Source organism: Nicotiana attenuata, unplaced genomic scaffold (assembly GCF_001879085.1).
Source record: "Nicotiana attenuata strain UT unplaced genomic scaffold, NIATTr2, whole genome shotgun sequence".
NCBI lineage: Eukaryota > Viridiplantae > Streptophyta > Magnoliopsida > Solanales > Solanaceae > Nicotiana > Nicotiana attenuata.
Window position 1 is genome coordinate 63,535 of NW_017671498.1, and position 13,983 is coordinate 77,517.

At 35.5% G+C, this 13,983-nt stretch overlaps 1 protein-coding gene across 1 annotated transcript; it reads right to left on the reverse strand.

Moving 5' to 3' along the window:
• Positions 1-11,979: 11,979 nt before the first annotated feature.
• On the reverse strand, positions 11,980-12,538 carry LOC109208641 (egg cell-secreted protein 1.2-like). Its single transcript, XM_019371772.1, has one exon. It carries the CDS (start codon positions 12,470-12,472, stop codon positions 12,092-12,094), a length of 381 nt encoding a protein of 126 aa, XP_019227317.1. The 5' UTR covers positions 12,473-12,538; the 3' UTR covers positions 11,980-12,091.
• Positions 12,539-13,983: the final 1,445 nt, after the last annotated feature.

The window sequence follows — 13,983 nt, forward strand, 5'->3', positions numbered from 1 at the left end:
GAGTGACAGTTTTGATGTTGTTTACCTAAAGCAGGATTTCTAAGTATGGATGAGATGCTGAAAACAGTACATATAAATCCTAAATAGCATGATATCTAATGCACGGCATGCTTGGCATATTGTACCTAAACATGGCTGCTATTGCGCATAGAGAAAGTAAACCTAGGAATATGATTTCTACCCTGGATTATACTACAACATGCATAACCCACCCCTTTTCACTATCCGACCCCAGAGTCGTTTACAAATAATTATTACAGGCCTTTGAATATGAATTACATAACTGAAAATAAGGAAAAAAAATAAGAAACTAATTATAGGGAGCCTACAGAATAGGCCCAAGTCTCCAAGTCCTCAATGCCAAGTATTGTTTCAAAACCTTTCTCATAATCCGGGTGTGTCAGAGTTCCCTAAGGACCTCAAGGGCTCCCGGGCAGTGCTCACACCCAGATTTCATAGCCAAGATAGAGTAAGTGCAGTGTGGGAAGGCCAGCTTTTGTGCGTCAAAGTTCAGAGGGAGCTGGAGGGTGCCAAGGCAGTGCTCATGCAAAAGGGGCAGAACTTAGTGGTCTAAGAGTAGAGTGAGAGTACTCGTCATAATTTTGAAAAGTTTAAGTAAGAAAACAGTTTTGAAAAAGGGTAAGTAAGAAACAGTTTTGAAAAGAGAGACTTAATTGAAATAGTTTTATAACAAAGTTTAACTGATGAAAACAATTTGAAGGAGCATGCATACCAATCTCAGAACCAAATCAAAGTCAGCATCACACCAAGGACCAAGAATAGTCCAGCAAACACAAGTAAGGGAATGGGATTGGAGGGACAAATATGGAGCATGTGAGGGCAAACATGTAGCAGGCAGGAACATATATGAGCACACAATCAGAAACTCCTATAGGTTCAGAGGATCAGGGGGGACGGTAGGGTATTGGATTAGATTAACATATCAACACCAAACAACTAGGACAATGATCAAACTAACATACCAATCATGGGGATTCACATAAGAAACATGTACTAAGTATACAGAAACATGCTGGTCATTGACAAGTGAAGCATAACTTAACATGTAGAGGGAATTCAGGATCCTAATTACATGTTGAACAGCAAAATAGTAAATAAAAGCATATCAGAAATACAAGGAATTGTAACAGTAATAGAAACATGTTGGTTTGAGGACTGAAATCTGAATTAGAACATACCAGTGAAGTGAAGAAAGCGAAAACACAAAGCTGAAATAGGAGAGGCACAGTAGCTAGCCTTGGCTTGCAGCCGGCTAACTTAGAATACTAGCAAGTAGCACAGAAGAGAGAATAGAGAGTTTTAGTTGTGAGAGAGAGAGTTGAACATATTTTTGTTCGTCTGTTATGCTAATGAATGAATAGAGTATATATAGTTTGAAAGCGGGCAGAAGAATAAGGTAAAAACAATAGTTCAGTAGTAATTATAGAAATAAATATTAATTAGAATCAATTTAGTATACAGACTTCCTTTAATTAAGGAATCATACTCAAACGATAAGAAGAAGTGGCAAAATAAGGAAAGGAATCAAGTAAAGCTGCTTATAACACAATAAGGAAGTAGTACAAGTGTAATATATGTATAGAGCATGCAATTAAGGTCAAGTTCAGAATCCTATTTAAGGAAAATATATACAAATTAGTTTGACAGCGGAATCAGCCAGAGAAATAAGGCAAGAGATATTTCAAATTTTGGAAATCAGTAAGGAGATCTTCGGGTGAGATTCTAATTACGGGGAATCAATATTTATCAAAGGAAAATATCACACATGAGCGGAGTAACATGCTATGGGCAAGGATAAACAGGAAACCAACCTTAATTAAAGGGATATCTCAAGAATCGGTAGAGAATATCATGCAAGATCGATGAAGAACCAATCACAGGGATTCGAAGACCCACAAAAAGAGAACAATACCAATTTAGGATAAATTAACATAAGCTCATGATAATAAACAGATTAAACTCATAATAGACGAAAATCAGCAACTCTAACAAGCACGCATAGGGTAAAAACCATATAAATCTGGAATTCACATAGAGCATGACCTAAATTAACAGAATATATGTAATACAGGTAGGAGAAGTGAAGTTTCAGCAACATTGGTGAACAAAAAATAGAATAGGATCACATAATAGGCAGGAATAGTTGCAACCAGACACTCTAACAAACAAACACAGGGTAAAACCACAGAATCACAGAACGTGCATAAGAAATATACAGATTAATTGAACATAGCACCCAAGACGAACTCAGAAACTTAAGAAACATTAGGGTTTTCAACAGAATAACTCGGATAAAGGAGAAGGCTCAAATAAACGTCTAAACACAGTGAGAGTCATAGATTAATAGCAAAAAAAATCAGAAGAAAAGCATTTTTTTGGAAAAGGGGTTAAAATCCTTATTGAAGATAAAGAGTTACTTTAGAAAAGTCGGAAAAAACCTTTGAAGAAAACAACAAAAGCTCATAATATACACAGATCTAAGACAGTTCTAAAAGAAATCGGAAAATCTTAAGAGTTAGGATTTCAGAGAACCCATAGAAGATGAGAAAACCTTAAAATGTTACCGGTTTTAGCCGGAAAAGTCATAGATCTTACTCGAACGGCCGGAGGTGGCCGGAAAATGGCATGAAGGACCATGGCTAGGAGTTGAACCGCTCCAGGTTCACCTGAGGACCTCAGGGTAGTGTCAAACCAGCGTGGGGTGAAGCAGAGGCCAGGAAATGATGAGAGGACATGGTTTCCGGGGAGGGAGGTGGCCGGAGAAGGTGGACAGGGTCCATCGGAGAGGAGGGGAGAAGGGAAGGTTCTAGAGAGAACCAGAGATAGAGATAGGGGGATAGAGAGACCAGTTGAGAGAGAATGAGAGGGGGGAAATGAGAGACGGGGGTAGTCATTAGGGGGCTAAATTAGGAAGGGGTTGATCTGGACCGTTGATTCAAAATAATCAACGGCTCAAATGGAATGAGGATTGGGTCGGGTAGGATAAGGTATTGGGCTTGGGGTCTGGTAGGTATCAACATGAGCACTGCCCGGGATCCTTGAGATCCTTTGGGAACTCTGACGCACCTAGACAATGATATTGTCTTTGAAATTGGCATTTGAGGCTATTGGAGGTTTGGGGAATCACTTGGGCCTGCTTCAGGCTCCCTATAGTGTAACTTCTTTTTTTCTTATCTACAGTATGTAATTTGTTCATCTGGTTTGTAATAATTATTTGTAAACAGACATTGGGGTTGTCTAGTGAAAAGGGGAGGGTAGTTACATATTTTATCAATATCAATGGGTAGAAACCATGCCTTAGGTTTACGTTTTCTATATGCTCATTAGAATCCATGTCTAGGACCAATACATTTTAAGCATGTCATGCATTAGATATCATGTTCTTAGGTTTACTGTTTCAGCATCTCATTTTGATATTCTTGCCATCCTTTAGAAATCATGTTTCTAGGATAAAATGGCATTTAAACAAAAGTGCTACTCCTGTACGCTTGACCGCATGCTCCACAATGCTGTAACCTTTATGCATTTAGGAATCCTGCTTTAGGAAATTTTGCAATCATGTTGTGCATTTAGAAATCCCGCTTTAGGAATTTTGCATATAAATCATTCTGCATTTTATGTGCATATTAGATCCCCTATTTTTTAGGATCACGCTCACACTCGCTTAGTCACACCTAGTTGAACTACTGACGCATGAAAAAAGGACATAAAAACAGTCTCACGTTTGATTACCCTGCTTAAGTAAAATCGGTCATAATCCTGTATATCTTTGCAACACGTAGAATAGCATGCTTTAGGTAAAATAACTTCTAAATGGTTTTAATAACTCTGATAATTGTTGTGCATCACCCTACTCCTAGGCAAGCCTTAGGTAATCAAGTCTCTAATAAAACTGGAAACTGCCTCTTTGTGTTTACTGCTTAATGTCGTTCTAACAGGCTTAATAATTGGTAGGCAAATTGATAGGGCTCCTACTCCTGAGTTTATAAACTACATGTCTCGTGTGTTCTAATATTCGCTTAGATATCATGTCCTAGGATACTAATTAACAATATGGCCTTTATTTGTGTTTGAGTCGTGCTGTTTTACATGCATTATCTGTGGAGGTGAACTTGATGCTTTTATTTGCCAAAGTCCTATGTGTTCTTGCTTGTCGCCTTAGTATTTTCTCTTTTAAATCTTAAGGGTCTGTCTAGAACCACCTATAGGTAGAGGTCCTAAATTTCCTCCAAGATCATTAAGAAGGGACGGGTAACAGCACGCAATAGAGATCGCTACCCAACACTCGCCTTAATAACCATTAAGGGGTGGGAAGGGTAGATATGGATATGATGACCGGTGCGCTAATGCTTAGCCCCTTTCTAAGGAGTGATTACCGGGCATTGTACTGATATGATCCTATAGGCTGACCAACCTAGGACCCCTCTCTCCCAAATCCTCTTCACTTGAAAACTTTACTTTCCTTTTTTATGCACACAACTTGTTTAAATTTTTGTCTTATTATTTGAGTTATACAATGCCCAACATGCTTTATTTGCAATTATCTGCTTCAACTATTTATTTGTTAATGGACTAATTCGTAAGAATAAGTTCGTCCGGGACCCACAGTTGTGGACCGAGAGGGGAGCCTAACACCTTCCCCTCAAGGTTATTTCGAGCCCTTACCCAAATCTCTGGTAATGCAAACTAGTCTAAGAGTTAATAGCTCCAGGTGCCCTAACACACCATAATCCGTTAGGTGGCGACTCTTCAAAACCCCAATTCCCAAAAGGAAATGAGTTATTACCCCCATGAATGTCGAAACCTGGACTTCCCCGTCAAAAAGGGAAAAAAGGGGGTGCGACAACGTGGTTTGCAATGTGTTTCAAAATGGCAAGTGTACGACAATTGTAACTTGTTCACCTTTATTACTCCTGGCGTGCAGCCCGATCCCACCAGTCCACCCTTATTACTCCTCAATATATCACCCTTATTCCTCTTGTTGCGGCGTGCAACCCGATCCCACCTGTCCACCCTTATTACTCCTTGTTGCGGCGTGCAACCCGATCCCTATATATATATATATATATATATATATATATATATATATATATATAACAAGTGTTTCACAAGTTAACTCAAATCTTCCACAACACTTATACCTCAAACCAACACAAGGAAATATCATTTCAATTATGAAAGTTCACCAGTAAAAACTACACAGCGAGACCAACCAAAGTGTACCACGAAGCACCAATAAGCCAAAAAAAAAACAATGTAATATAGTGGAACAATGGAACAATTAACAACACCAACAGAGAAACAACATTAAACAAGAAGCAATTAGACATGGAAGCATCAATAAGGAAGTAGCAAGTAAAGCAAGAAAGCAAAATATAGGGAAACGGGGCAAGGGAACAGGCTAAACATGTAATTTGGCGACGCATAGGTGCTCGTCACCACACCTATACGCCACACACATGGTATTTCACATAGCAAGCAAGTCAGGGATCCCTAATCCTCAAGTCAAGGTTAGACCAAACACTTACCTCAAGCCAACGGGTAATTCACAGCTCAACCATTGGTTTACCTCTCGATTCCACCACCAATCCACTCGTATCTAGCCATATTTAACTTAATAACATCAATAAATGCTAAAGAAACCAATTCCAATGCATAATTGTATATTTCCCTACATTTTCCCTAAAAAAGTCAAAAATCGACCCCGGGCCTGCTTGTTCAAAACTTTAGACTAAAACCCGATTACCCATTCACCCCGAGCCCGAATATACAATTGGTTTTGGAATCCGACCTCAAATTGAGGTCCAAATCCCCAAATTTCGAAATTCCTAGGTTCTACCCAAAAACACCCAATTCCCCATGGAAATCCCTAGATTTGGTGATGAGATCTTGTAAAAAGATGAAATAGATTGAAAGAAATGAGTTAGAAATCGTTTACCTATGATTTGGGGAAGAACTACTCTCTAGAAAATCGCCTCTTGAAGCTTAGGGTTTGAAAATTTGAGAAATGAATTGAAAATCCCGTCTAAGTCCCTTTTTGCATAGTTGCAGATGTCGCACTTGCGACTAGAGCTTCGCAATTGCGAAGCTCGCAAATGCGAGACAGGCGTCGCAAACGCGAACCTGCCGCATTTCTGCTACTGTCGCAATTGAAAACCTTTGGTCACAATTGCGATGGTTCCCCCTTCCTTGACTACTTTGCATTTGCGAAGGTACGTTCGCATTTGCGAACTCTGCTGGCCTAGCCTCCTAATCGCATTTGCGACGAAAGGCTCTCAAAAGCGGACCTTGCAGGGCTCGCAATTGCGATGCCTGATCTCGCAATTGCGAGATTAGGGCCTGCAATAGCTGAAGCATACCAGCAACTATTTCCTAAGTCCAAAATCACTCCGTAGCCTATCAAATACTCACCCGAGCCCCGGGGGTCCAAACCAAACATGCACACGAGTCTTAGAACATCATACAAACTTGCTCATGCAATCAAATCGCCAAAATAACACTTAAAATTACGAATTCAACACCAAAACACATGACATTTTCAAGATAGTTCAAACTTCCTATTTTCTCAACCAATGGTCTGAATCACATCAAATTACTTCTATTTTCCATCAAATTTCACAGATAAGGTTTAAATATTATAACGGACATGTACTGGGCTTCGAACCCAAAAATACGGGCCCGGTACCAACAATATCAACATTATTCAATTTCCAAAAACCATCATATTTTTCAGTTAATAATTTTCTTCAAAAATTCATTTCTCGGGCTAGGGACGGGGCATACGCACAAGTCCCATATTTACTACGTACCCTCCGAGACCGTCGGAACACCGGCCTGGGCCTTTTTACCCAAAATTATGACCGAAGCCAATTAAAATCATCTTTTAAAGCCAAAAATCATCTTTTCTTAAATTTTTCACATACAAGCTTTCCAGATACGCGCTCGGACTGCGCACGCAAATCGAGAAGAAATAAATGGAGGTTTTTAAGGCCTCAAAATGCGGAATCGGATTCTAAAATAAAAGATGACCCTTTGGGTCATCACACTACGGGACGGTATCCCGGGAGATTTTCCTGTTGTGTTTACCTTGTTCTGAGCTGATGGCTCCCTTAGCTGTTAAAATTTGTGCATTTCTTTAATTGTTTTACCGTAAACTCTACTTATATATCTTACTGCTTAATTTATTATATATACTCCAGTAAGGCCCCGACCTTACCTCGTCACTACTTGACCGAGGTTAGGCTTGGCACTTATTGGGTACCATTATGGTGTACTCTTGCCCTATCCTGCACATGTTTTTCGTGTGTAGATCCAGGTACGAGCTATCATCCTCGAGGTTAGTGCGTGCTTGCTGATTCCAGGAGACTTCAAGGTATTTTTGCTCACGCTCGCAGATCCTTGGAGTCCCTTCTATTCCCTCTCCTAGAGATTTCCTTTTTTGTTTATCTTCAGAATTTTTTATAGAGCTACATAGATTATAGAAGCCTGTGATTTAGCGACATTCCGGGTCTAAGGAGATTATTTTTTTTGTTTATGCCGAGTGGCGCTATCCTTGTTATTTACAATATGCTGTTTTAATTTTTACCGTTGTGTTTTCTTTAAATTTTTCGTAATATTAGGCTTACCTAGTCGCAAAGACTAGGTGCCGTCACGACACCTTTTGGAGGGGTAAAATTGGGTCGTGACAAAATAATACCAAACATCCTAAGGGGAAGTTCCCCAACACAAGGTTAGACAAGCCACTTACCTCGAACCACTCAAATCAACCCGATATCACACTCTTGCCACGAGTATCCGACTCTGAATGGCCCAAATCTAATTAATCAATTGCATAATGCAAATATAACTACTAGTAACTAATTTAACTAATGAAATCAAAGCTAGGGTAAGAAAATAGAAAAAACGCCCAAAAATTCTCCCCGGGCCCACGTCTTAGAATCGGGTAAAAGTTACCAATTTAGAACACTCATTCACTCACGAGATCACTCGTCCAACAACTATTCAATTCCGACGCTTAAAACCCGATCAAAACCCAAAATTTCTATTGGGGAACTTTTCCCCCAAATTCCCATTTTTTTCACTCAAATTCCTTCATTAAATGGAGAAAAATTACTATAGACTGATGAAATATAAACAAAATAGGGTTCGGAATCGTTACCCACTGACTTCCTCTTCAAAATACTTACAAAATCGCCTTCTCCCGAGCTAAAAATCAAATTTGGTGTTATGAACTTTCAAACCCTCAAAATCTTCTTTTTTGCCCAGCGATTTCCGCTTCTGTGCACCTGCGGAAAAACCATCGCAGGTGCGAAGGTCACTTATCCGGGCTGGGGCCACATCTGCGGTCACTGGGCCGCATCTACGGTCCCGCTCGGTGCACCAGCCGCACCTGCAGTTTCAGCTACAAAAACCCATCTTCGCTTCTGCGGCACCGCACCTGCGATCTAATATCCGCAGGTGCGAAAATAATAGGTGTAGAGAATCTTTAGCCAAATGCCTAAGTCCCAAACCCATCCGTTAAGCATCCGAAACTCACCCGAGGCCCCCGGGACCTCAACCAAAAAACCAACCAATCCTAAAGAATCATACTAACTTAGTCGAGCCCTCAGATCACATCAAACAACGCTAAAACCACGAATCACTCTCCAATCCAAACTTAATGAACTTGAAATCTCAAAATTCTACAACCGATGCCGAAACTAACCAAACCATGTCCGATTGACCCCGAATTTTGCACACAAGTCATATTCACCACTACGGACCTATTCCAACTTTCGAAATCGGATTCCGACCCCTATATAAAAAATTCCACTATCGGCCCGAAACTCCAAAAATTCAATTTTCGTCATTTCAAGCTTAAATAAGGTATGGACCTTCAAAATACAATCCCGACATGCTCCTAAGCCCGAAATCACCCATTGGAGCTAAAAAAATTGACGGAATTCCATTCCGCAACCGTCTTCATATTGTTCCGACTACGGTCCAAATTCTAAGACTTAAACTCTCATTTGGGACTAAGTGTACCCAAACACTCCGAAACTCAACATGAATCATTCCGGCAAATCACAATAGTAGAAAAAGACATGGGGAAAGCAGTTAACAGGGGATCGGGGCGTAAATTCTTAAAACGACCGGCCAGGTCGTTACATGTACTGCCAATATGGAGGATTTTTATGAAATTGATTGTATTAAACCTTCCTACATATTTTTAATAAGAATTTAATAGATAAAATTTTATTAATTTTAAAATATTAAATATTAAAAAAATTAACATAGAAGGTATTTTAGTCCCAAAAAATAAGTTATTTTAGTTATGTTCTTTCTCTATGAGTTCTTCTATTTAATATTTTAGGACTATTTTGGTCTAAATGGATTTGGACAATATAATACATTCTCAAATTAAATTAGTAATAGGACATTATAATACATTTTAAAATTAAATTAGAAATAGAATTTTTTAAAGAAGTATATTTAAAAAATAATACGATTACATGACTTAAAATATGTCTCTATCCCGAAAGTAATTATACTAATAGGAAACCTAACATGTTAATCATATAGATTCTTAACTTGTGGTACTATGTCCTAAAACTAATAGGATTACAAGGCTAATGTCTAGAATTTCAGTTATGTCCTTTTATTGTGATTTATTATGCTTAATATAATAAGGTTATTTTTGTAAACCGACATTGTATTCGTGCTTTTATAGTAACTAGTCTCTATGTTCGTGCGTTGCACGAGAAATGCATACTAACAATAATAAACTTTTAATTGCATATACTACTAAATATGTACATAGTACGAAATTAGTTCCTTAAAATAAAATTAGAAAAATATAATATACTATACAAACCCAAGTCATGAATAATGTTTGACATGATATGGGAGGACAAATTGTAACTAATTATTCTGGAATCGCAAAGTTATGTGTTTAAAGTTGTTAAATTAACTTAAAAAATACATTATTATTTACTATTTTATGTGAAGTTATGATTAACTTTAGTTAAGCCTTATGGTATATGAAGTCTAATATATATCTCAACATAAAGATATATTGACAATGGAGAAAACAAAGCTTAAAAGTCATTTAATCATTATTGTCTTTCATGTAACTTTTTTCAGTTGGACCTTATTCTATTTTAATTATTACACATTTTTATGCCTAATTTTTTTAATTGTTTAGTATGCCCAAATCAATCTTCATGGAGAATTGAGATGTAATTTAGTATATTTATTTTTTAAAATAATTTATTATGAGTAATCGTCAATTGAGATTTAGCGTTTCTGAATTGCAAATTAGCGCGCGCGTATGTATATATATATATATATATATAAAGATCATCAAACATTATATCCCATTTTTTTAAGAAATAAAGGGTATAAAAGTCTGTCAATACTTGAATTAAAAGGACACGTCTTTGAGAAAAAAGGAACTAATAATAATTTACCCATACTTTTTTAATCCTACATAAATTTATAGACTATTTTGGTATAAATACTAGAAAATAGAATTCTATTAAAGACTACCTCTAATTTTGAAGTCGAAACAAGACATGCTCCTAATTATATGTTCGACACGTTTAAATTTACTCTAATTTTTTATTTATTTAGGTATTCTTTCATGCATTTAAACAAGAAGTTAGAATGTCATTGAAATATTAAGTTATGTTGTGGCCTAAGAAATGTTTTTTTTTTCAATGACAGTAGCTTTAAGAAGTTCTATTATTAGTTGGTAACAAACTCCTATATTTTAGGTATTATAACTTGATTCACGTTATTTTATAATTCTAAAATTTTCTAGTATTAGTTGGTTTCAAACTCATTTATTTTAGGCACCAAATGTTACATTTTTATCCCATATTCTTTTTTTTAAGAAATAATTCAATTTTGAAAGATATAAAAGTCGGTCATTATTTCAGAGATATTTTTGTCGTTCAATATTTAGCGTTCTAACATTCTTTATAATAATGTAGAAGAGAGATATAGATAGATAGATTATTAATTATATCCGGTACCGCGATCAATTCGCTCTTAGAAATTTGCGTTGAATTACTGGTAAATAAAAGAAATTTTGGGAAAATGTTTCAAATAATTTGAAATGTAAAGGGGAAAGACGTAAGATTTTCCTTTTCATTCAAAAGAGGCAACATTTGCAAAATACAAAGAAAATGAAGAACAATGTTTTTTATAAGGCAAAAATCACTTTTAGCCGGTAACCGAAACTATTTTTATCCGGTAGCCACAAAAGTATTTAAATTTGTCTATTATATATATAATATAAATAAATATTATGCATATATATATATATATATATATACAAAAAATATTTATATTCGACTATTATTTTAAGAGCAGCTGTGCAATATAATTTTTCCTTTTTTTATAGGAGGTTGAGATGAAAAAAGACTTTTCGACAAAAGAAGAATAATAATTAATGGTCACCTACTACTCATTGTCAATTTGTCATCATTTTACTCTCCATATCTTTTTTTAGTTTTAGGAGTCAAAACATAATTTAGTATAACTGTGGGCAATCGAAGAAAATAAAAGTCAGGATCTGTTGAAAGATAAGATATAGAACTGGTCAAAGTTTTAGTTGGAAAAGTAATACATAAAAGAATATGACAAGATTTTTTTTTTCTTCAAAAGAGGCAAGAAGCTCAGCAATCTTATCTAAAAATCTGTTCTAAAGAACGTATATTTAATTTCCAATATTTGTTGTATTGCCATTGCTTAAATTGAGATAAGGAACCTCGTAGGTACTCACGTGAGATATAACGTGCATTTATATTAACATAGCAAAAACATATATTCCTTTACCTGCTTTTCGCTCTTTAAATAGCCCCACCAAAAATGATGAGAAACTTTCTCTTATAATCATTATTCATGCAAAAAACTTTAGTAAAGAATATTCGTAAAAGAGAAAGCGATCGAGAGAGAAAAATTAAAGTACATAGGAATAAAAGTTGTTCATATCATAACCAAATTCAGCACATTCCAAAATTAATTATTAAATCCAACACTATTCCCATGCATTATAAAACCCTTGTCATACATAAAATCATCTTAATTAAACTTTGATTGCCACAGCAGGTTGAGGTGATGGAGTGCCACAATAACCACGTAGAATATCAACTTCCTCAGCAGTAAAACCAATGGAAGTAAGCATAGAAGGCCAACAGTTATAAGTAATAGTTCTAATAGCCTTACAACAATCTTTCCCTAAATAAGATTCACCATTGAAGAAGAAAAGTATAATCTCATTCGTGCATGATTTTATCTCAAATAATGCATTCCAACACACTGGCATGCTACCTTCTCCGAGTTGAAGTCTAGCAACAATGTCTTGTCCTAGTTTCATTTTGGATAAGTTTATTGCCATTGTTGTTGTTGTCGTCGTCGTCAGAAGCCACGAGATTAAAAGTACTAATGGAAGTTTGAAAGGAGCCATGGATTTTTTTTTATTTTTTTTTCTTGAAATGAAGTGTAGAATATGTGTGTAGAGTGCGTGGTAGGGTTATGGTGAAGGAAATGAAGGTTTGGACATGGTGATTTATAGGTTGTAGAGTAAGCTATAGAGAGTGTAACTGATGTAAGTTGAAGAGGCAGAATTAATTAAGAATTTGATATACGTTTAATAAATTTAATTCATGATTTAATATATGCGGAATGTGAAAAGTTAGAAATATAATCAAAGATCCATTTGTTTGATAGAAATATTAATCAACGTAACGTTTTGGATAATTAAAAAATGGAATCTAATCATACAGCTAGCTAGCGGTGTTCAAACCGAACCGGAAAACCGCACCAAATCGAAAAGTCAAACCAAACCAACTAAAAAATCCGATTAGGTTTGGTTTGATTTGGTTTGGTATTGAGTAAAAAAATCCGAAACAAACAGACATATAAATATATAAATTTCTATATATACTTTTAAGACTTTATACAGAATTTTGGTTAAAAAATATTTAGAAATATTTGGGATCCTCTCATAGGACATAATATTTAGTAGAACTATGAAGTGCATTCGTTTTTATTTATTTTAAATAATGGATTGCATCACTTTCTTATTAAGTGTTATTGATGCATCAATCATCTCTTTGTTTTTCATATTCATATGTCAAGATTTCCTATATCTTTTTCGAATTTGAAGTGTTTCGCTAATTTAAAATTACATAGAACATATCATTATTTAAGTATCATATTGATTTTTATGTTTAATTATTAAATTCGGTTAACCTTGAAAGTGTACATCATCTAAAAATTATTGTTAGACGACTAAGAAAATAAACTATCACATGTTGCTAAAGAAATTCTTCCGTAAGAATATTTTATCAGATTATATGTTTGTTATTTTTTTAAAATTTTTAGTAAACATATGTTCACTTATCAAAACTTTATCTATAATTTTAAAAAGTAAGATTGAAATAATATTTATGAAAAGAAACCTGAAAACCCGAAAAATCTGACAAAACCGAATCAATCCAAACTGATATAGTTGATTTAGTTTGGTTTTGATAAAACCCAAACCAACCCGATCCATGTATCACCAAAAGGAATTATATGTATCGATACCTAACTTAATACTTATTTTAGACTAGTTCCAACCTAAACTAGTATTTTATCTCTGCCTATAATCGAAAGGTCTTTTATAATATGATAGCACTTAAAATGTTAATATCTCAAACGGAGCTCCAAAATAGTACTAGTATTTTCACACTTTTCCTTTGTTTCTTTTATTTATTGCGTTGAGCAAAAGTTATTTAAAATTTAGACATCAAATATCTAAAAGAAAATCCACTGCAGAGGCAATCCAGATTCTAGCTTTAGTAATTTGAGCAAATTCTTGTACCTTTCTCTTTGCTACATAGGTATAAAATTTTATTATATCATCTTAGTTTAACTACCTAAGTCTTAGAAGATTATTTGTTTCTATAATTCATGGCCAACCAAATCAAGAAC